Genomic DNA, 16,370 nt, shown 5'->3' with positions numbered 1-16,370 from the left:
AATAGCCTAGCTGTTGTTGTCAATTAACAACGAGATTTGTGAAAAATTATTTTAATTATCTATACCTTGAGTTCAGAGATATGATAGATATTTCTCCATATTTATAATATGTATTATTTTAAAGAATGTTTGCAACATAGGGGTAGTTTGTTTAAAGCCAGCTACCCAGATGCCCATTCTTTCATTCCTACTCTGAATAGAATTCCATACAGATTCCATTCGCCATATTAAGTTAACAACACATCTGCAACTAATAAGTAATAATATATAAATTATAAATAAATATATTTATTATCTATACATAAATATTTGTTGTTCAGCCGTGACCTGCGTGGTATCTGAGCATAAAGATAAGATAGACCACAGTTTATTTTTTTTTCATAATGTCTCAAACTTTCATTCAAAATCAATCAATTATTTTCGCGTAACAGAGTAGTACCTACCTAAGTCCATCCTCACAAACTAACGCACTCATAATAGCAATATGACCAAAGTAAAACTTATGACAAAGCCGATATCAGTTACTTTCTACTTAAAGCCCTAAAAAGTTCTAAATACGCTTAGGCTCGGTAGTCGGTACAGAAATACGTTTCGGCTTTCAAAAATAATGTCCAAGCAACCCCTAGAGTAAACATTGCCGCCCCTATAGGCTTAGTTTTTATTGCCGCCGCCTTCATCCCTACCAAATCGTTCCACCCCTTCAAATATCCTCAAGGAGGGAGCGAGACGAACGACATTTACTTTTAAGCAATTTATTTCTGTCTCTTTTCCACGTCAATCATAATAAGCAATTAAGGCGTATCAAGACGCTGAGAAGTTTAATAAAAATGAAAATCAATGTTCAATTTATATTATTATGTACATTTTTTTCTTTTAACAATATACAACTATGTATCTCCTTTGCAAGTCCAGTAACATAATTAATTAATGAGAATTTATATTATTATGTTTTATTTATATAAAAATGCTTTGTTTAATATGTATTTATGTAAGTCCTTGTCAATATGTATGTAATTATATATAAATTAAATAAAGGTAATAAAACGATTATTCCGCCATCACTTCGCTGGAAAGATACCTAGCTCAAACCAAGCTTTGTTCTAATCGTACTCAAACCATCCACGAACAAAATCTGTGCGACAAGCGTGACTTTGTAGATATTCTGCCTATTATTACTTATAAATTAAAACCAATCAATGTAACAAATAAATATTGTTTATCTTATTAAAAAATATGATTAAACTTATCAATTAAAATCAATCAATGTAGCAAAAAAAAAGAGAGTTGAGACGATTGACTCTAACTCATGTTACAAATAGTGAAGTAGCGATGTCCTCTCTAGTACGTAGTACATGTAACTCAATGACTCAAACATTTATTTATTCAACCATATTTATAATTTTGAATCCTATTTTCTTTTTTTTTGATAATACATAACATACCAACCTTCATTTTTATACCTATATATTTACCAGGAGTTCGGAAAGTAGTCTTCAGAAAAAGAAATAATTTAAAAACAGTCTTGCCGCCAGCCGCAGTTACCCATGAATGAAGAATATTCAATATTAATTACTTAATCTTAAAAATTATGAATACTTCAAAAAGCATGCCCTTATCGCAGCAAATTAAACAATGTTTAATCAAGAACAATAAAGTTATAACTTATAACATTTAAAACAAAAAATTAAATCTCCCCTTATCTTATTGCAATTAATAGTTCAATTAACTGCTTCAGTCTTACATTGTGTGTAAAAGAGCAAGAGTTTTGTGTTGATAATAAATTTGCGAACGTCAAAGTTCGTGTAATAAGTGATATGCGAAATAACTTGGATTATTATTTATTTAGTGCGTACCTACATCTTTCTTTATTAGGTAGGTACAATTGACTTTGATTGTAGAAGATGCAGCATTTTTCAGGACGACTGAATGTTAATGTATTGATTTTTGCTATGATTAATTGTTATATCACTACATAGTATAAAACAAAGTCGCTTTCCCTGTCCCTATGTCCCTATGTCCCTTTGTACGCTTAAATCTTTGAAACTACGCAACGGATTTTGATGCGGTTTTTTTTAATAGATAGAGTGATTCAAGAGGAAGGTTTATATGTATAATAACATCCATTTAATAGTGGAGAAGTACTGTTATTTTTGGGGTTTCTAATGTGATGTCGTAAAAAATTACATTTTTTCCACTTACATTGCAAACGCAGGCTGAACCCTACGAGTTTTATCAAAATAATGTACTAAGTATTATACACATTGAAAAGGTCTACAGAAAAGTCCGCGATGGTATATGTCTATCTCTTATGGATAACCCACAATAACTTTTTTTGTCATTTACTTTTTACGACAAATAATGGCTAATTTTCGAAGCGATTTTAACCAATACAGCATTAATCCTTAACCAATTAAATACCCTGAATACATTGTTCATTTAATATAGATCTATATGGCCCTTTACACCGTATGATTTAAGTGAATATTTTCGAAGATATTACAGATTTAAAAATTGCGGGACGTAGCGTTTGCGGCAGTACCGGCCGGCCGCCCGGCTATCTATTTTATGCCCGTGCGAAGCCGGAGCGGGCCGCTATGTTTTTAATTTTTATATACAACGTTCACAGTTTTTCTGTAGTGTATTTAGTATCAGAATTGCACCCGTGCGAAGCCGGGGCGGGTCGCTAGTTAGGTAAATAAAACAAAATAAATTGTATGTTAAAGATATTATTGACAATAGGTACATTGATTTATCTGCGTCGTATTAAGTAATATTTTATAGATAACCTAATAAGTAAAGTAGGTAGGTATAAATAACATTTTACTAGCAATACAAATATTTCTAAAAAAAAATATTATTCAATGCATTAATAACAACCCAACCCCAAACCTAACCTTAATAACAACAGCAAAATGACTATCACAAGATGAGCTATCTAGCCAACCTAATTTTCAATGCTAACATAACCTAGGAACAATTAAATTATCCATGCAATTGTTATCACTTCAATTGACACTGCGTTATCAGCTGTTACTTTGATTACTTATATTTTATTTGATGTAATACGCCCGATACACTATCTTGTTGCTTGCAGCCAGGTTATGCAAATGTCATTGGAGCAACGCGTTTGATAAAATTCGAAAATCAAATTTATTATAATTCGCGAATGGCAATATTTAATCTGTGCCCATTCAGTTAGGAAATTTTCTGACATTTTTAAATTAAGAACAAACAGAAACGGAGCGTTTTAAATTAAGAAAATTAATCAGCACTTCTTAGGTACAATGTTTATAAATAAAAAAAATATCTAGTCCATTAATTTTATAAAAAAGAATTTTATACATCGATAGTCACAACAATGTCATTATTAGGTAATTGAAAGATAGGTCAGTACATGGTCAGTACTCAGTGTACATATATCTTTGTGTGATATGATGGCATTCTGTGTGCCGTATTAAGATAAAAATTCTTATCTTGCAATGTAACCTAAGAAATTATATTTAGTCTTATTTCGTTCATGCTTCACAAGATATTTAGTTACTTTTTATCATATATTTGGTGTCTTTATGCTATAATAATAGTATTTTTAGTATGTACTTACATTTTGAAGCTTAAGTAGATGTTTTATATCTTTAATAAATTCAACAATCATTCAGTAGATAGTATCTACATAGGTATTTGCAGTAATAGAGTTAAAACAAATAGTCTACCCGAGTGAACTTAGCTACTTCTAGAGGTAGATATTATCTAAGTATATATCTTAGATTACAAAATAAAAGACAGATGGAGCGTTGCCGAACTAAACCGAATAATTTATCGTCATTTCCATAAAGCTATGTGTGCTGTCATTTCGCCGTTGCACTGTACGTACACGGTGCTTCTGTGTGCGTGTTATGTTACCAGATATTGAAAATTTTCCCAAAATTTTCCCCGACTACGGAAGAAAGAGGGTTATGTTTTTCGAGTGTAGGTATGTATGTATAATATTTCTTTGACACGCCCTGCAGTATAAACTGTTGGATCGATTTTGAGTTGTGACTTATGAGGTGTCATTGCAATCATCTGAATTATGAAGGTAGCTGTGGTGGTAGTGACGTAGGCTACATAAATTATTAGCAGTCATGTTTTAATTTTTATTTTAATATAAATTCGGGTTTTTGATATTATTTTATAATATTGTAAAAATTATTTTATCACCTATCTACTAAAGTTATACATGGACAAAATAATTTTATCAATTTTTATTAAATAAATTACATTAAATTTATTAAATAAATTACATTAAAAAAAGTTTTTATTTTTCAAAACATATGAATGCGAATAGCGGTAGTTTTTAGTCGAGAATGCGGGACATTTTATTTTCATCATATCCATCATGTGTTCACATGAATTAAATCGCAAGCGAAAACGACGCTTTTTATAAAAGTAACAAAAAAATGTATAATGCTTTTTAAAATAATCTAATAATGACCATGAACTTTTATTGCACTATACAAATAATCACATTCACGATCGAAAAATCCAACAGCACTACCCCGAATATCTTTTAACCATTTTACCCCTAAAAATGGCAAATTCATTTTCAAAATACTGGCAGCATACGTTGAATTTTTGAATTCCTTCGTATTTGTAAAATTATTATTTGTATACAAAATTAAATAAGCCAAATAATCTACAGAAAATCTGTAAAACGATGTTTTATCTTTTTGTTTGTTTTCGGGCACAAGTTTTACAGCGTTTTAATATCACAAGACAGAATTTTTTTACTAAAATATCAAACCCCTTTTGACGTATTGCATGACACTAGAATCGCTATAGCACTAGCGGAGGAACGTATTCGTTTTTGATTTCGTATTTTCTTTGACAAGGGCGATGAATGATTGACATGCTCCATCTGTATTTTATTTTGTAATCTAAGGTATATATATTAAAAAATTATCTTTGCAACTTTCAAGCAGAATAAAAAATAATTATAATGCATCCGAGATACCAACCTATCTATTTTTCTTTTTATGTTCTGTCGAAGTTCAGGAATATTTTTAAAAATTAGTGTCTCACTTATATACATTCCTCGACATTTTCAACACCAAAAACAATATTAACCCACAAAGTAATAATTCAAATTCCTGTATTTGACTCAGTATCTTCTGATTTAGATAAATGTACCATTACAGAGTAACGGCTTTAGCTGTAACTCCTACTACATTCATTTAATTAGAAAATAATAAATAACTTTTATTTTATTTAATCAAAAATGTTGCACATTTGTTATAGTTTTCCAGGCAATAATTTTTTGCACAATTTTTAAAATGGCTTTCCTATATATAAAAAATCTGTGCAATAATATTATTTATAGAACTTATTTGTTTTTGTCATTTATACGGAAATTAAAATACAATTATAGAAATTTAATTGCTTGTTGTTAAATTTTGTTGCTACAGTAACAATTTACTAGCCTACCTATAACTTGCCGACGGAATGTTGCTGTTGATAAAACTTAGTGAATACGAACAAGATTTTTAATGATTCCATTAAAGTGTTTATTTAAAAGAATAATATATACCTACTTTAAATCGAATTATAAGCAAATAATCCGAATAAATAACTCATTGTTGAATTGCATACTGCATTATTCAAAAAAATAAAGTTAACATCTACATAATTTCAATGACAATGCCTCAACAATGCGTTCTATCTATTAAGATATCTTTCAATACATACTTTGAATAAAACTGTCGTACATTTTACTGTTTTTAGATTAATAAATTACGGATTAAAATGTTCTTAGAAGCTCTTAGCATTCGATTTCTCGTCCATTGCGTAGGAGCTAATATTCGCATGTCTGATCAAATATTTCAAACAGTTATGTAGTATTTGCTACATATCTTATGGTATTTAATTTGCTATAATATCGCATTTTATCGGAATATGTTACATTAATTATTAATATTAACTAGCGGTCAACCCCGGCTTCGCCCGTGGTAGGTACATGTTTAAGTTTTCTCTCTATTAGAACCATTCTCGTACTTCAAAGAATATTTGGAAGATGAATTATTAACGAAATCGGTTCGGCCGTTCTCGAGGCGCTTACCAACACATTTTGTGATTAATTTTTGTAGATAGATTCTCTTACTTAGTAGGTATTTGCATTAACTTTCATATCTTCGAACACATTCAATTAAAAGAATGACAACTTTGATTGATGAACTAAATTATTTTGAAAGTATAACCTGAATAATTTTAGATAAAGCATTTTCAAATACATCATTCAAAACCTAATAGAAGACTAGGTATATCTACAGTACTGAATGAGGATCGCACAAATAAATTATATTATATTATAACATCGCATGATACCTATGCCACTGCACTTCTGTTTATATTTGTTTTAACCTTAACTATGAATTTTATTTTTAGTGTGATGTTTGATTTTATAGATAGAGTCAATTTTTTAAATTATTTATTACAAATAGAATTTACTTAAAAGTACTAAAACTTTTTTCCTTTGAATAAGAATCAGAGAAACATACGGTCTAGCAAGTATCTTAAATTATAATGACTTACTTGACTTTATTAATTGTAAATGTTATCTTTCAAATTAAACATTTTCTGATGACCCTCTTTCAATTTGCGCGACTTCTTTATAAGGTCAAATCTATCATTGTTTAAATTGAAAATGAAGACGTGATTTGCTTATAGGTAATATAATAATAACAGCAATCGCTCATGTTATCACAATCGGATAAGGTAATTCGGATCGAGGAATATTATATTTAGTGCATACTTATCTTAATATACCCTATATTATATTTGCATGATTACATTACAATGCGAATGCAAATGTAAATGTTCTCTTGTATCAGTATTAAATAAAGGTTAGATACGGGCTTCTGAAATAGAATCGACCCATACATCTTGAAATAAACTAACCGTAATCTAAATCTGATACAAGGTGTACGGAGGACAGAGCGCGACTTTTTTGTTAATCTTTTTGTGATTGAGTCATATGTTAATTTTTAAGATTGTTATACCTAGCTGATAAACAATTTTATAGCCAATATTTTACACTTATATATCGACTGTTATTTTTAAACTTTTACCTATAATGCAATTATTTCAAAACATTTAACAAAGATATTATTGATTGCTGTTTATTAAACGCTTACGCGTTTCCGCATGTTACTACATCTATCTCGGAAAGTGAGCGACAGACACGCGTCCTCGCGTAAACAAACACGCATAACCTCATGTAACGTGATGGTTGTTAATATTGTTATCATGACTGTACGGTATCACTGTACTCACCGGGTTGCTGCGGCGGCAGCAGCGGCGGCATGGTGGGCTGCGGGGGCGCGCTCTGCGGCACCGGCGCGTGCGGCGACACCCCCGGGGAGCCCGGCACCGAGTCCACCGAGCTGCCGGAGCCCAGTGAGCGCGGCGCCGGGGGCGGCACAACGGGACTCCTCGGCGCCTTCACTATCGGAGGCTCCGGCCGCTCCAGCTCCACGCCGACCGGCTGCATGCCGGCCCGCGCCCGCGCCTCGTCCTGCGCCTGGGCGCGCCTCAAGGCCGTCTGGAGCGCCATGACGCGCTGTCTGTCTGCCGTGAGCCGGCATTTCTCGCAAGTGCAGTAGCGGTATTTGCAGTAGCGCTTGTGGCCCTTGAGCTCTATCTTGAGCCGGTGGTTGCGGCAACGCGCGCAGTTGGGGGGCGCCCGGGGGACAGCGGAGCTGGAAGCGCCAGGCTCGGAGCGCTCCTCGCACTGGTCGGGCGAGCGGCGCCGCCAACTGCCCACGGAGACCATGGTTTCGCGATGTATGAGATGCGTCGAGCGACACACGCGACGCGACGCGCGGTCACGATGCAACTGATCGCCCCGCCGCCGGCTGCGCTGCCCCGCCCCGCGCCCCTCCTCGACGCGATGCATTTATTGCTGTGCACGATGCACTTTGCACTTCTTATTACTTTTCTGATCACGGAACTGCGGACGATCAAATCTTAATCATCTTGTGCAGCCCTAGCCGCGGCTACAGTTATCTACCTGTTACCTATATTAAGAAGATTCAGACAACACGGCAATGTTGGCAAGCAATAGTTGGCAAGCCATTTATTTGGGCTTTTTATTTGACGTTATGGTATTTCATTCCTTAAGAACATTTCAAGGATTGATTCATTTTGCTTTAAAGTTGTTTAGAAATAAGTTTGTACTTTTAGCAAAAAAGCATAAAAGCACTTTTAGTATTTAGTTGAACTTCCCTATTTGTTGGTAAAACCGGTCTTTCGCTGATGCTTTTCCAACCATAAGGTCAAGAAGGTGAATAATTTGTTTTTATACGAACATAATATGATAATATGATCTTTAAGACTTTATTACAAATGTCGTTTTGATCGCTATTTAGTATTTCAATTAGGTATCTTTGATAAATCATATCTTGAGCATATTATTGTTGCGCTAAATATGTACGTTGCAACTTTAACGTATGCAAATTCATTTTATGCTTGTTTTTCATTCAGGTACACATACAATTTCCTGAGAAATAGCAAAAATACAACCACATTTAAATACATATCTAAATCAATTGTAAGTCGAAAAATTTCTCATAAGTATACCACCATCTTAATACAAGCTACCATTCAACTGTCACGTTGACCCCAGTGAAAGTATGCCCTTTGCTCCCACTACAAATATATGAAGAAATAAATTGGCACACTAATAAATGCTCCCTGCGTGTGGCTGCACCTCAGCCGTCGCGTGTAACGCACACACGCGCAGTCTCGTTGAGACACTGCCAAAGTGTATCTGTGTGCGTTCTGTGCATGTGGAGAGCGCACGTATAATAATTACGTATGTGTGAATAATCTTAAACAATTATGTTCTAATTTCTACACAGTAACCGAATTGTCTTTTAAATGCTCCTACGATGTCATATCATAGGCTAAATAAAATATTAATTTAGATCCTTAAACTAGATACCCCACCTTACACTTAAACCTAAGCCGGTACATTCCGATGTACGCAATGGCAAATGATATTTCATTCAACAGCATAATACATATCTTACGATGTTACAATATTAACAAATAGTAAAAAAAACTTGTAAAATATTCCAATTTACACATGTAAATGTAACACCAGTGATAAAAACTGCATATTAGCATGTTACACATTAAATCTAAAAAACAATGAATCAAATTTAAATATATTTATGGCAATAACACTTAAATCAATTAAAACTAATTAGTCAAGATATGATCAGTTTTAATGAGAACTTAACTACGAATTTACATAAAAACTTATACAATTAAAACCACGTGTATGTTCTTACAATATATTATTTATTTATTTAAACAGATGATATTTCGCGCATTGGCCTTTAAATGGCCATTAATTTCAACTTAATTAATTTAATTATTTAGTTGTATCCGGATATAAATATTTTGAATGTTGTCAAAAAAGGTTAACATATTATGCCTATATATAGTCCATACTAATATTATAAATGCGAAAGTAACTCTGTCTGTCTGTCTGTTACTCAATCACGCCTTAACTACTGAACCAATTTGCATGAAATTTGGTATAGAGATATTTTGATACCCGAGAAAGGACATAGGCTACTTTTTGGCCCCGGGACAAAGGATAGGTTTTATCCCGGAAATCCCACGGGAACGGGAACTATGCGGGTTTTTCTTCGATTGCGCGGGCGAAGCTGCGGGCGGAAAGCTAGTATAGATATAAATTTCCATCTTTAAATAAATTATTTTACGTAGCCTACTTTGTCCTTGATATTTTTTTCAGACATTTTTGCTGTCTCTTTGGAATCAAGCTACAACTTACGTTTGCAGACATTCCTACGCCTTGTTAGTTGTTAATAAAATTAATTAATCGTCTAGTTAGTCTAGTAGATAAATAATATTATGTATTTACTTATAAAATATTTTAATATGCTTAACAGTTATCTAACAGTTAAAGGCATTGTGTAAAAAGGTCAGATAATGTTTTAAATACTCAAGTTTTACCCTAGTTGAAAATTCTCAGATATCTCTTAATTTTATAATGATTCTCCATATATAGAGTTATTACCTATTGATAGAGTCTTAGACATTATATCATTTAAAAACAACAAATAAAACCAAAGGAATCTATAATAACACCCAATGAACATAGCCTATATGCATCTTGCAGAGTTATTTTGTGCAGTATAATATCTATATATTTAATGGTTTGTTTTGTTTTCTGTGATAAATTTGAAAAACTTAACAAAAAAAGAAAAAGATCCGCCAATTTTGAATTATTCCTGTAAATATTGAATGTATCTATACACACATATAAATCGTATACAGTATACATAATTGCATCCAAACCGTGCAACATATTTTGTTGCATGATAGAGCACAATACACAGACGAAACAAAAGGATTAGTAGAACTATGAATTATGGATAATCATAAATCCAAAGATACGTGTTTTGGTTCAAATTAATCAGTGGTTCCCCTTCACTTCTTCTCATTTCATATTTTTTAACAACGTTTTAAATTCCTTATAAGGCTTGATGCTCTATCAAAGTAAAGCAATAGCGTAGAATGTAGAATTATTAATTATGTAATTCAAAATCTTTTTTAATTTTAAAACCTCGTAAACCAGTCTCATATCGAATGTCCATAATTGTTTTGTTTACGTATTAATAACATTTTTTATTTCAGCCAATTCAAAAAGCACATTTTTTGCCCGTCTGCTGTTTTAAGCAAAATAACAATGATCAATCAATTTTACTTAAAGTGTATAATATACTGGATAAACAATTATACTGTACAATTGAGGTTGTACTTCTATATATGTATAGTATAGCTGTTTCCAGATACTAAACATGCCGCCTCATCTTCATTAGCCTATCTTTGTTTCTGCAAGCAGACACGTCTCCCATGGGCCATAATCCACCACGCCAAGGGTTGAAACTTGAGGGTGAATAAATGTGTATACTGTATAAACAGTTCGCACATGTACGTTTTTTTACTGGGGTAATTGGATATATTACATAAACGTACCTATATTTTGGTAAAATATAACTGGCATAAAACATAGCCATGACAAGAAAACAACTTGCTAAAAGAACGAACGTATAATGAAAAGCCCTTTTCTAGTATGTACTACTACTAAGTTCTAATTTGTTTTATATAGTAATACACCAATGCTCTACTATTGAGATAACCGGATTAGCATACAATTTTTATTCATAAAACTTTTTATATATTATATTAAGCAAAGTAAATAGGTATAATAAACTAGCGGTCCGCCCCGGCTTCGCTCGTGGTACATATTTCGCAATAAAAGGCAGCCTATGTTCTTTCTCAGGGTCTAAAGATTATCTGTGCCAAATTTCATCGAAATCGGTCCAGTAGTTTATGCGTGAAAACCATACATACATACATAGTAGGTACATACAATATACATACAAACCTTTCCTCTTTATAATATTAGTATAGATTAATATTTCAGTTACATAAGGACATAGGATACGATACGAGAACATATAGAATGGACATAGGCTTTATGCCGCGAAAGTATGACCTAAAAAGGGTGAAACAGAGGGTGAGCATTGTATAGATAACGGCTTTCGCGCTAATATGAGATGCACTCAAGCGGAGCCGGGTGAAGCTAACAGCTAACTAGTATAAATGGAAACAGGAAATGAAAGGAATATCCTAATCATAAAGAAGACATTGTATGCAAGAGTGGTAATAATTTTATAACAGATATTAGTTCCTTATAGGTACAAGTGTAAGTAAAGGGTCACACAAAAACTACAATGATGAATATTGAATACGCTTTAGTTGGGAAGTTTATGACCCTAGGAACGATAAATATAGATGCATATTGTAATGGCAAACAAAGAAATCCATTTAAAATCTAATTGGAATCATATTATTATATGGTGTCACGGTAGAGTCCGTCCCTAAATTTTATGAGCGGTAACTAATTGACTAATTTGGAAGTTAGTTAAATTTGAATTAGGCTGTTTGAAATATCATCAGAATAGCTGAAGTATATTATCTACAAAACAAGCTCAGCTGTCTTGGATCTTGATGAAATTTCACTTGAATATTAGGTAATAATTTCATATTCTGGATTACGACATGGGCTGCTTTTATCTGGACATAGTCAAAAACAAGAAAATAAAGCCAAAATGCAAATACATTCATATAAATACTTAAAAGCTCTCAGCTGATATCTTTCAAAAAAATCATAAATTTTATAGCCTATAAGGCTATAAAGCACGCAATTTTATTTATATTTAAAGGGAAAAGCCATAACGTTTGCTTTAACTATTACGCTGAGATTTAATCCATGTTGGGAAGATTAATCCTCCTCTTAAATCAATGCCTATAATTACAACATTAAAACTACTGTTTTATAGAAACATAAAATTTTCTAACAATGTATAACTCATATGTCTACGAACTTTCTAATGATTAAAGAAAATTAATATTAGCTATGACATCGCAATTATTATTTTACCACGGGTCATGTTACTTTATTCATAGGTCACTTTTAGAATATATTCGCATTTCTGCTAGTCGTATGATAGCAGTAAAAACTGGAATATGTTGTGAACTTTGTCGTTTATGATATTCAATTAAAACTAAACTTATATGAAGGCTTATGGTATATTTTTTGTCGTTATTACAATGTATAGTTGCTACCGTGACGACAAGTGGCAGTATATGACGTTAAAGTATAACGTTATATTCACAAAACTGAAACTTAAAACTAAATATGTTGTCTTCTGTAAAGAGACAATAAGAGTATGAGTTAAGTCAAGTATTATTTTTAAATCAAGTGTGGGTTCGTGAACAAACTATATTCAAAAACTCTTTGTATTTGATTTATTGAACATCGCGAAAAAACTAGATTGATGATTTTTTTTTTTCAGAAAAACTGAAAAGAGCATGTTTATCAGACGTTAAGAAGCGTTCAATGTAATTTGATCTATCTTTGGTTATCATTTCGATACAACAAAGAGGTCTGGATATACTGGTTTACTTATAACATATTTATTCATTCTGTGAAATCAGAGATGGATCGCTGGCGAGATTAATGATAATAATTAACAGTATAGGCGTGTCATTATGTCTTAAGTTATTCAGTTTAATAATTTGTTAGTTTTCTATCAGTATGTAGTTCCTAGTGGCTATTACCGTACCTACCCAATATTATAAAGAGTTAGAAAACTTTTTTTGAATGCAAAATTTAATCGTTATTAAAAATGCTAATTTTTTACGTTCATGCAAAGAAGGGGTAGCTACTATGTCATTCAGATCATTTACGTTAATAATCGACATAATTAGAATATCCTTCTACTTTTTTGTAATCGTACAGTTAATACGAATACAATGTTATGACATTATCTACGATTAAACTAGTTTGTGTCATTATCTGTGGCATAAGCTCGTCTATGAATAAAGCCCCACGCCTGATGTTAAGCGACATACACATATGCGAACCTGTACTTATTAATTAAAGATGACTTGACAACCATACATAATATTATAGTACAAGGAAGAACTAGATATGAATAACTGACTTTTTCAGTCAAACATGTTATTAGACGTAGCCTCATGTCTGTTTATTATTCATTTTCTTTTTTTGTATAACACCTTTTCCAGATCCAGAGTCGAATTACTATACGTTTACAACTCTTACATTTTTCCATGACAAGAAGAAAAATAGATTGTCTTCAGATGGTAGAGCTATTAAAATCATTTATCATAAAAATGATTCCCAACACTTTATTTTTATCTTACAGGGGCCGTATTATGATCTCTTATTTCCAGACAAATTATGCCGTGAATTTAACTGACTGGCAAATTCATATTATGATTGCAATAACTTGCCAATCAGTTCAATTCACGGCGTAAACTGACTGGGAATAAGAGGTCATAATACGGCCCCACTGCTGAGCATCAAAACAGAAGAATCTAGACGCTATTTATGTGGGTTATGGGTTATGACTTAATACCAAAATCCAAATAAGATCCCATCTAGGTATCTCAGGGTATGAACGGATGTACCTAGAAGGTACGACATAGATATAAACAATACAGTTCTCTTCCAATGACTAATGGACTGTTTCTTTTATATGTAAGGAAGCCATGATCTTTTTGTGAAAGCTTTTTGTACTTGAAGTATTCGTCTCAATTTATCTCCAGACCATATTTTAATACATCAGAATTCTTCATAGTAAAATATATATTTTAATTAGGTCCATTATAAGCATGTAAACAGCCTGTGACCCAAATACGGTTGTAGGACTGTTTTAATTACAATACAAAAACTATAAACTTATGTTAGAGAAATAACGGTGTCGAGACTTAATAATTACATTTTTAACATGTGAAATATTTTTGTCGTTTAATTAATAATTGGCCTATCTTTTTATTTATTTTAAAGCGTTTCAAGTACAATATGTGAATGTATGTAGATGCAATAGATATAATTCCAGTGGGTTTGTAGAGCATTTTACATATAAGTATTTTTATTTTTTTTCAAAAAAGTAGAAGTCTGCTGCTCTCACCTGTTTGTCTAAATCTGATATATTTATATATCTGCAAACATGTTTATTGCATCGAGCAAGGTTCCCTATAAGCAGATGTATGTCTGGTAACTTTTTCGGTCAAGTTAAATAAATCAGCAATCTGTGTCTATTTATATGAGTCTATGTTAAATGAGTTTAAGAATAAATAAAATAATAAATCTTACGCTTTAAATTAAACTTCGAGTACTTAAGCTGCTTCAGTGTAAGATTCATCTTTGAGACAAAAGAGAAATCGTGAGATTCGTATTCATCACAGATCACAGAAACTAAAGGGTATTCATAATAAATCAATTTTATAATTAATTTCATGTCTTAAAAATAATAGTTTCCTAATCTTTCTCAATCCATAATTAATCGTGCAATATGTATTGAACACAGCTGCCTGCAGAAATACAATCAGCCTTTTTATTTATTTCTTAGCTTATACCGTATAATAATTAAATGACATTGAGCCAATTAAAGCTTCTTAGAGCTTCGATATTACCTACAATTTATGAATGCAAAAACTGTGCGTTAACAAGCCAAAAATTACTATAAAATAGCTAAAGGTAAGGTAATTACTTGGAACGTAGTCTTTCCAGCTATAAAGAAATAAACATTTTCTATACGTTTTTTATACATTTTTTATATTGAGAGATTGTCGCCTGCATCATTATGATTGTGTGTCGATATGCAAAGGCTGTTTTGTTCTTTTTAGCAAGTAGCTTGTGCCTATTTAATTATTGTAGGTAGTAGATGTAATAAAATAACTGTTTCTTCTCGTTTTTATACAAAACTAGGCCTAGCTGACCCGACAGACGTTGTTCTATCTACCCGTAAATTGTCAAACCCGTGAAGATTATATGGTCGTTATGTTTTCACATTTGCTTAATTATTGACGCAAATTTATTTTTTTAGCTTGATTTTTGCATTTAATTTTGTCTGTTCTGTTTCAAAAAAATGTTTGTTAAACTCTATTAAACAACTGAACAAGTTGGTAGTGTGACTTTTTATAACCTCTTCCTGATTCCTATTATCTAGATTTATGTAAATAGTTACATCATAGGCTAGCCACAGGCATATTTTCAATGTGAGTTGCCAGCAACCTGACGTGAGCCACGTTAAGAATTCAACTAGAATCTTATTTATTATCAAAAATACTACTTAATAGTAAAGTTTTTTAGATATCTTATAGTTAGTTATTTGTATGACATAAGTGATATTATACTCTTATAAGATACTTAGTAATATAAGTAGCCTCGTTAGTGTAGTGACACTAAAGAGGCACGAATTACCTTCAACGAAAACCTTCCGCGTATATTACAATTATATTAGTTTGTCTAGTATAGTATAATTATAAATATGTATTAAAAGAAACATACCGTTACAGGTTGTTTAATTTAAGAACAGTTGTCGTTCCTGATATCATGCTTATAGTCCGGGATACATCGCCCATTTTTGCAAGTGATTACTATCAAGCTAATTTTTCGTGAGTAGCTTTATTTTGATGAGATGCCCAATAATTTCATGTACGAAACTCTCGATTGTGGTAGCTTACAGAGGTAACAAGGATAAAATTTTTTGATTTGACGGTTCTCAAATATTTATTACGCAATTTGTAGGACAATATGTCTGTTGAATTATTTAAGTATTAAATAAGTGAAAATAAAAAAATCAGCTGGTTAGTAATCATTTATGATGACTTCGTTATCGATACACATTGGAAAGGGGGACTCTTTGATCAAACCATAGATTTTGTAGGACAAATATTTTTTCGAATAATTTAGATAATTATCTTGA

The 16,370-nt window shown here is 32.1% G+C and overlaps 1 protein-coding gene and 1 long non-coding RNA gene across 7 annotated transcripts in view; one reads left to right on the top strand and one right to left on the bottom strand.

Moving 5' to 3' along the window:
- dsx (transcription factor doublesex) overlaps positions 1–7,927 on the bottom strand; it is a 141,797-nt gene extending 133,870 nt beyond the window's left edge. For 5 of the 6 annotated variants that reach the window (XR_016317001.1, XR_016317002.1, XM_089706513.1 and 2 more), the window contains exon 1: positions 7,306–7,868. Coding sequence is in view for 4 of the 6 variants with exons in the window: in XM_089706513.1 (XP_089562639.1) it covers positions 7,306–7,804 (499 nt within the window). In the remaining 2 variants the exon portion in view is untranslated. Of the gene's footprint in view, positions 1–7,305 lie in introns of all 6 variants that reach the window. The other variant, XM_089706512.1, reaches the window with a different exon arrangement.
- LOC149480318 (uncharacterized) overlaps positions 1–16,370 on the top strand; it is a 147,566-nt gene extending 131,196 nt beyond the window's left edge. Inside the window, exon 2 of the long non-coding RNA XR_016317006.1 lies at positions 16,008–16,370. This is a non-coding gene — a long non-coding RNA (uncharacterized LOC149480318). The remainder of the gene's footprint in view (positions 1–16,007) is intronic.

The sequence above is a fragment of the Colias philodice genome, chromosome 18 (assembly GCF_061535455.1).
Source record: "Colias philodice isolate Cphi_HAF_F1 chromosome 18, ilColPhil1 Martin Lab GWU primary, whole genome shotgun sequence".
NCBI classification, from domain to species: Eukaryota; Metazoa; Arthropoda; class Insecta; order Lepidoptera; family Pieridae; genus Colias; species Colias philodice.
This window is presented reverse-complemented; position numbering and strand designations above follow the sequence as displayed.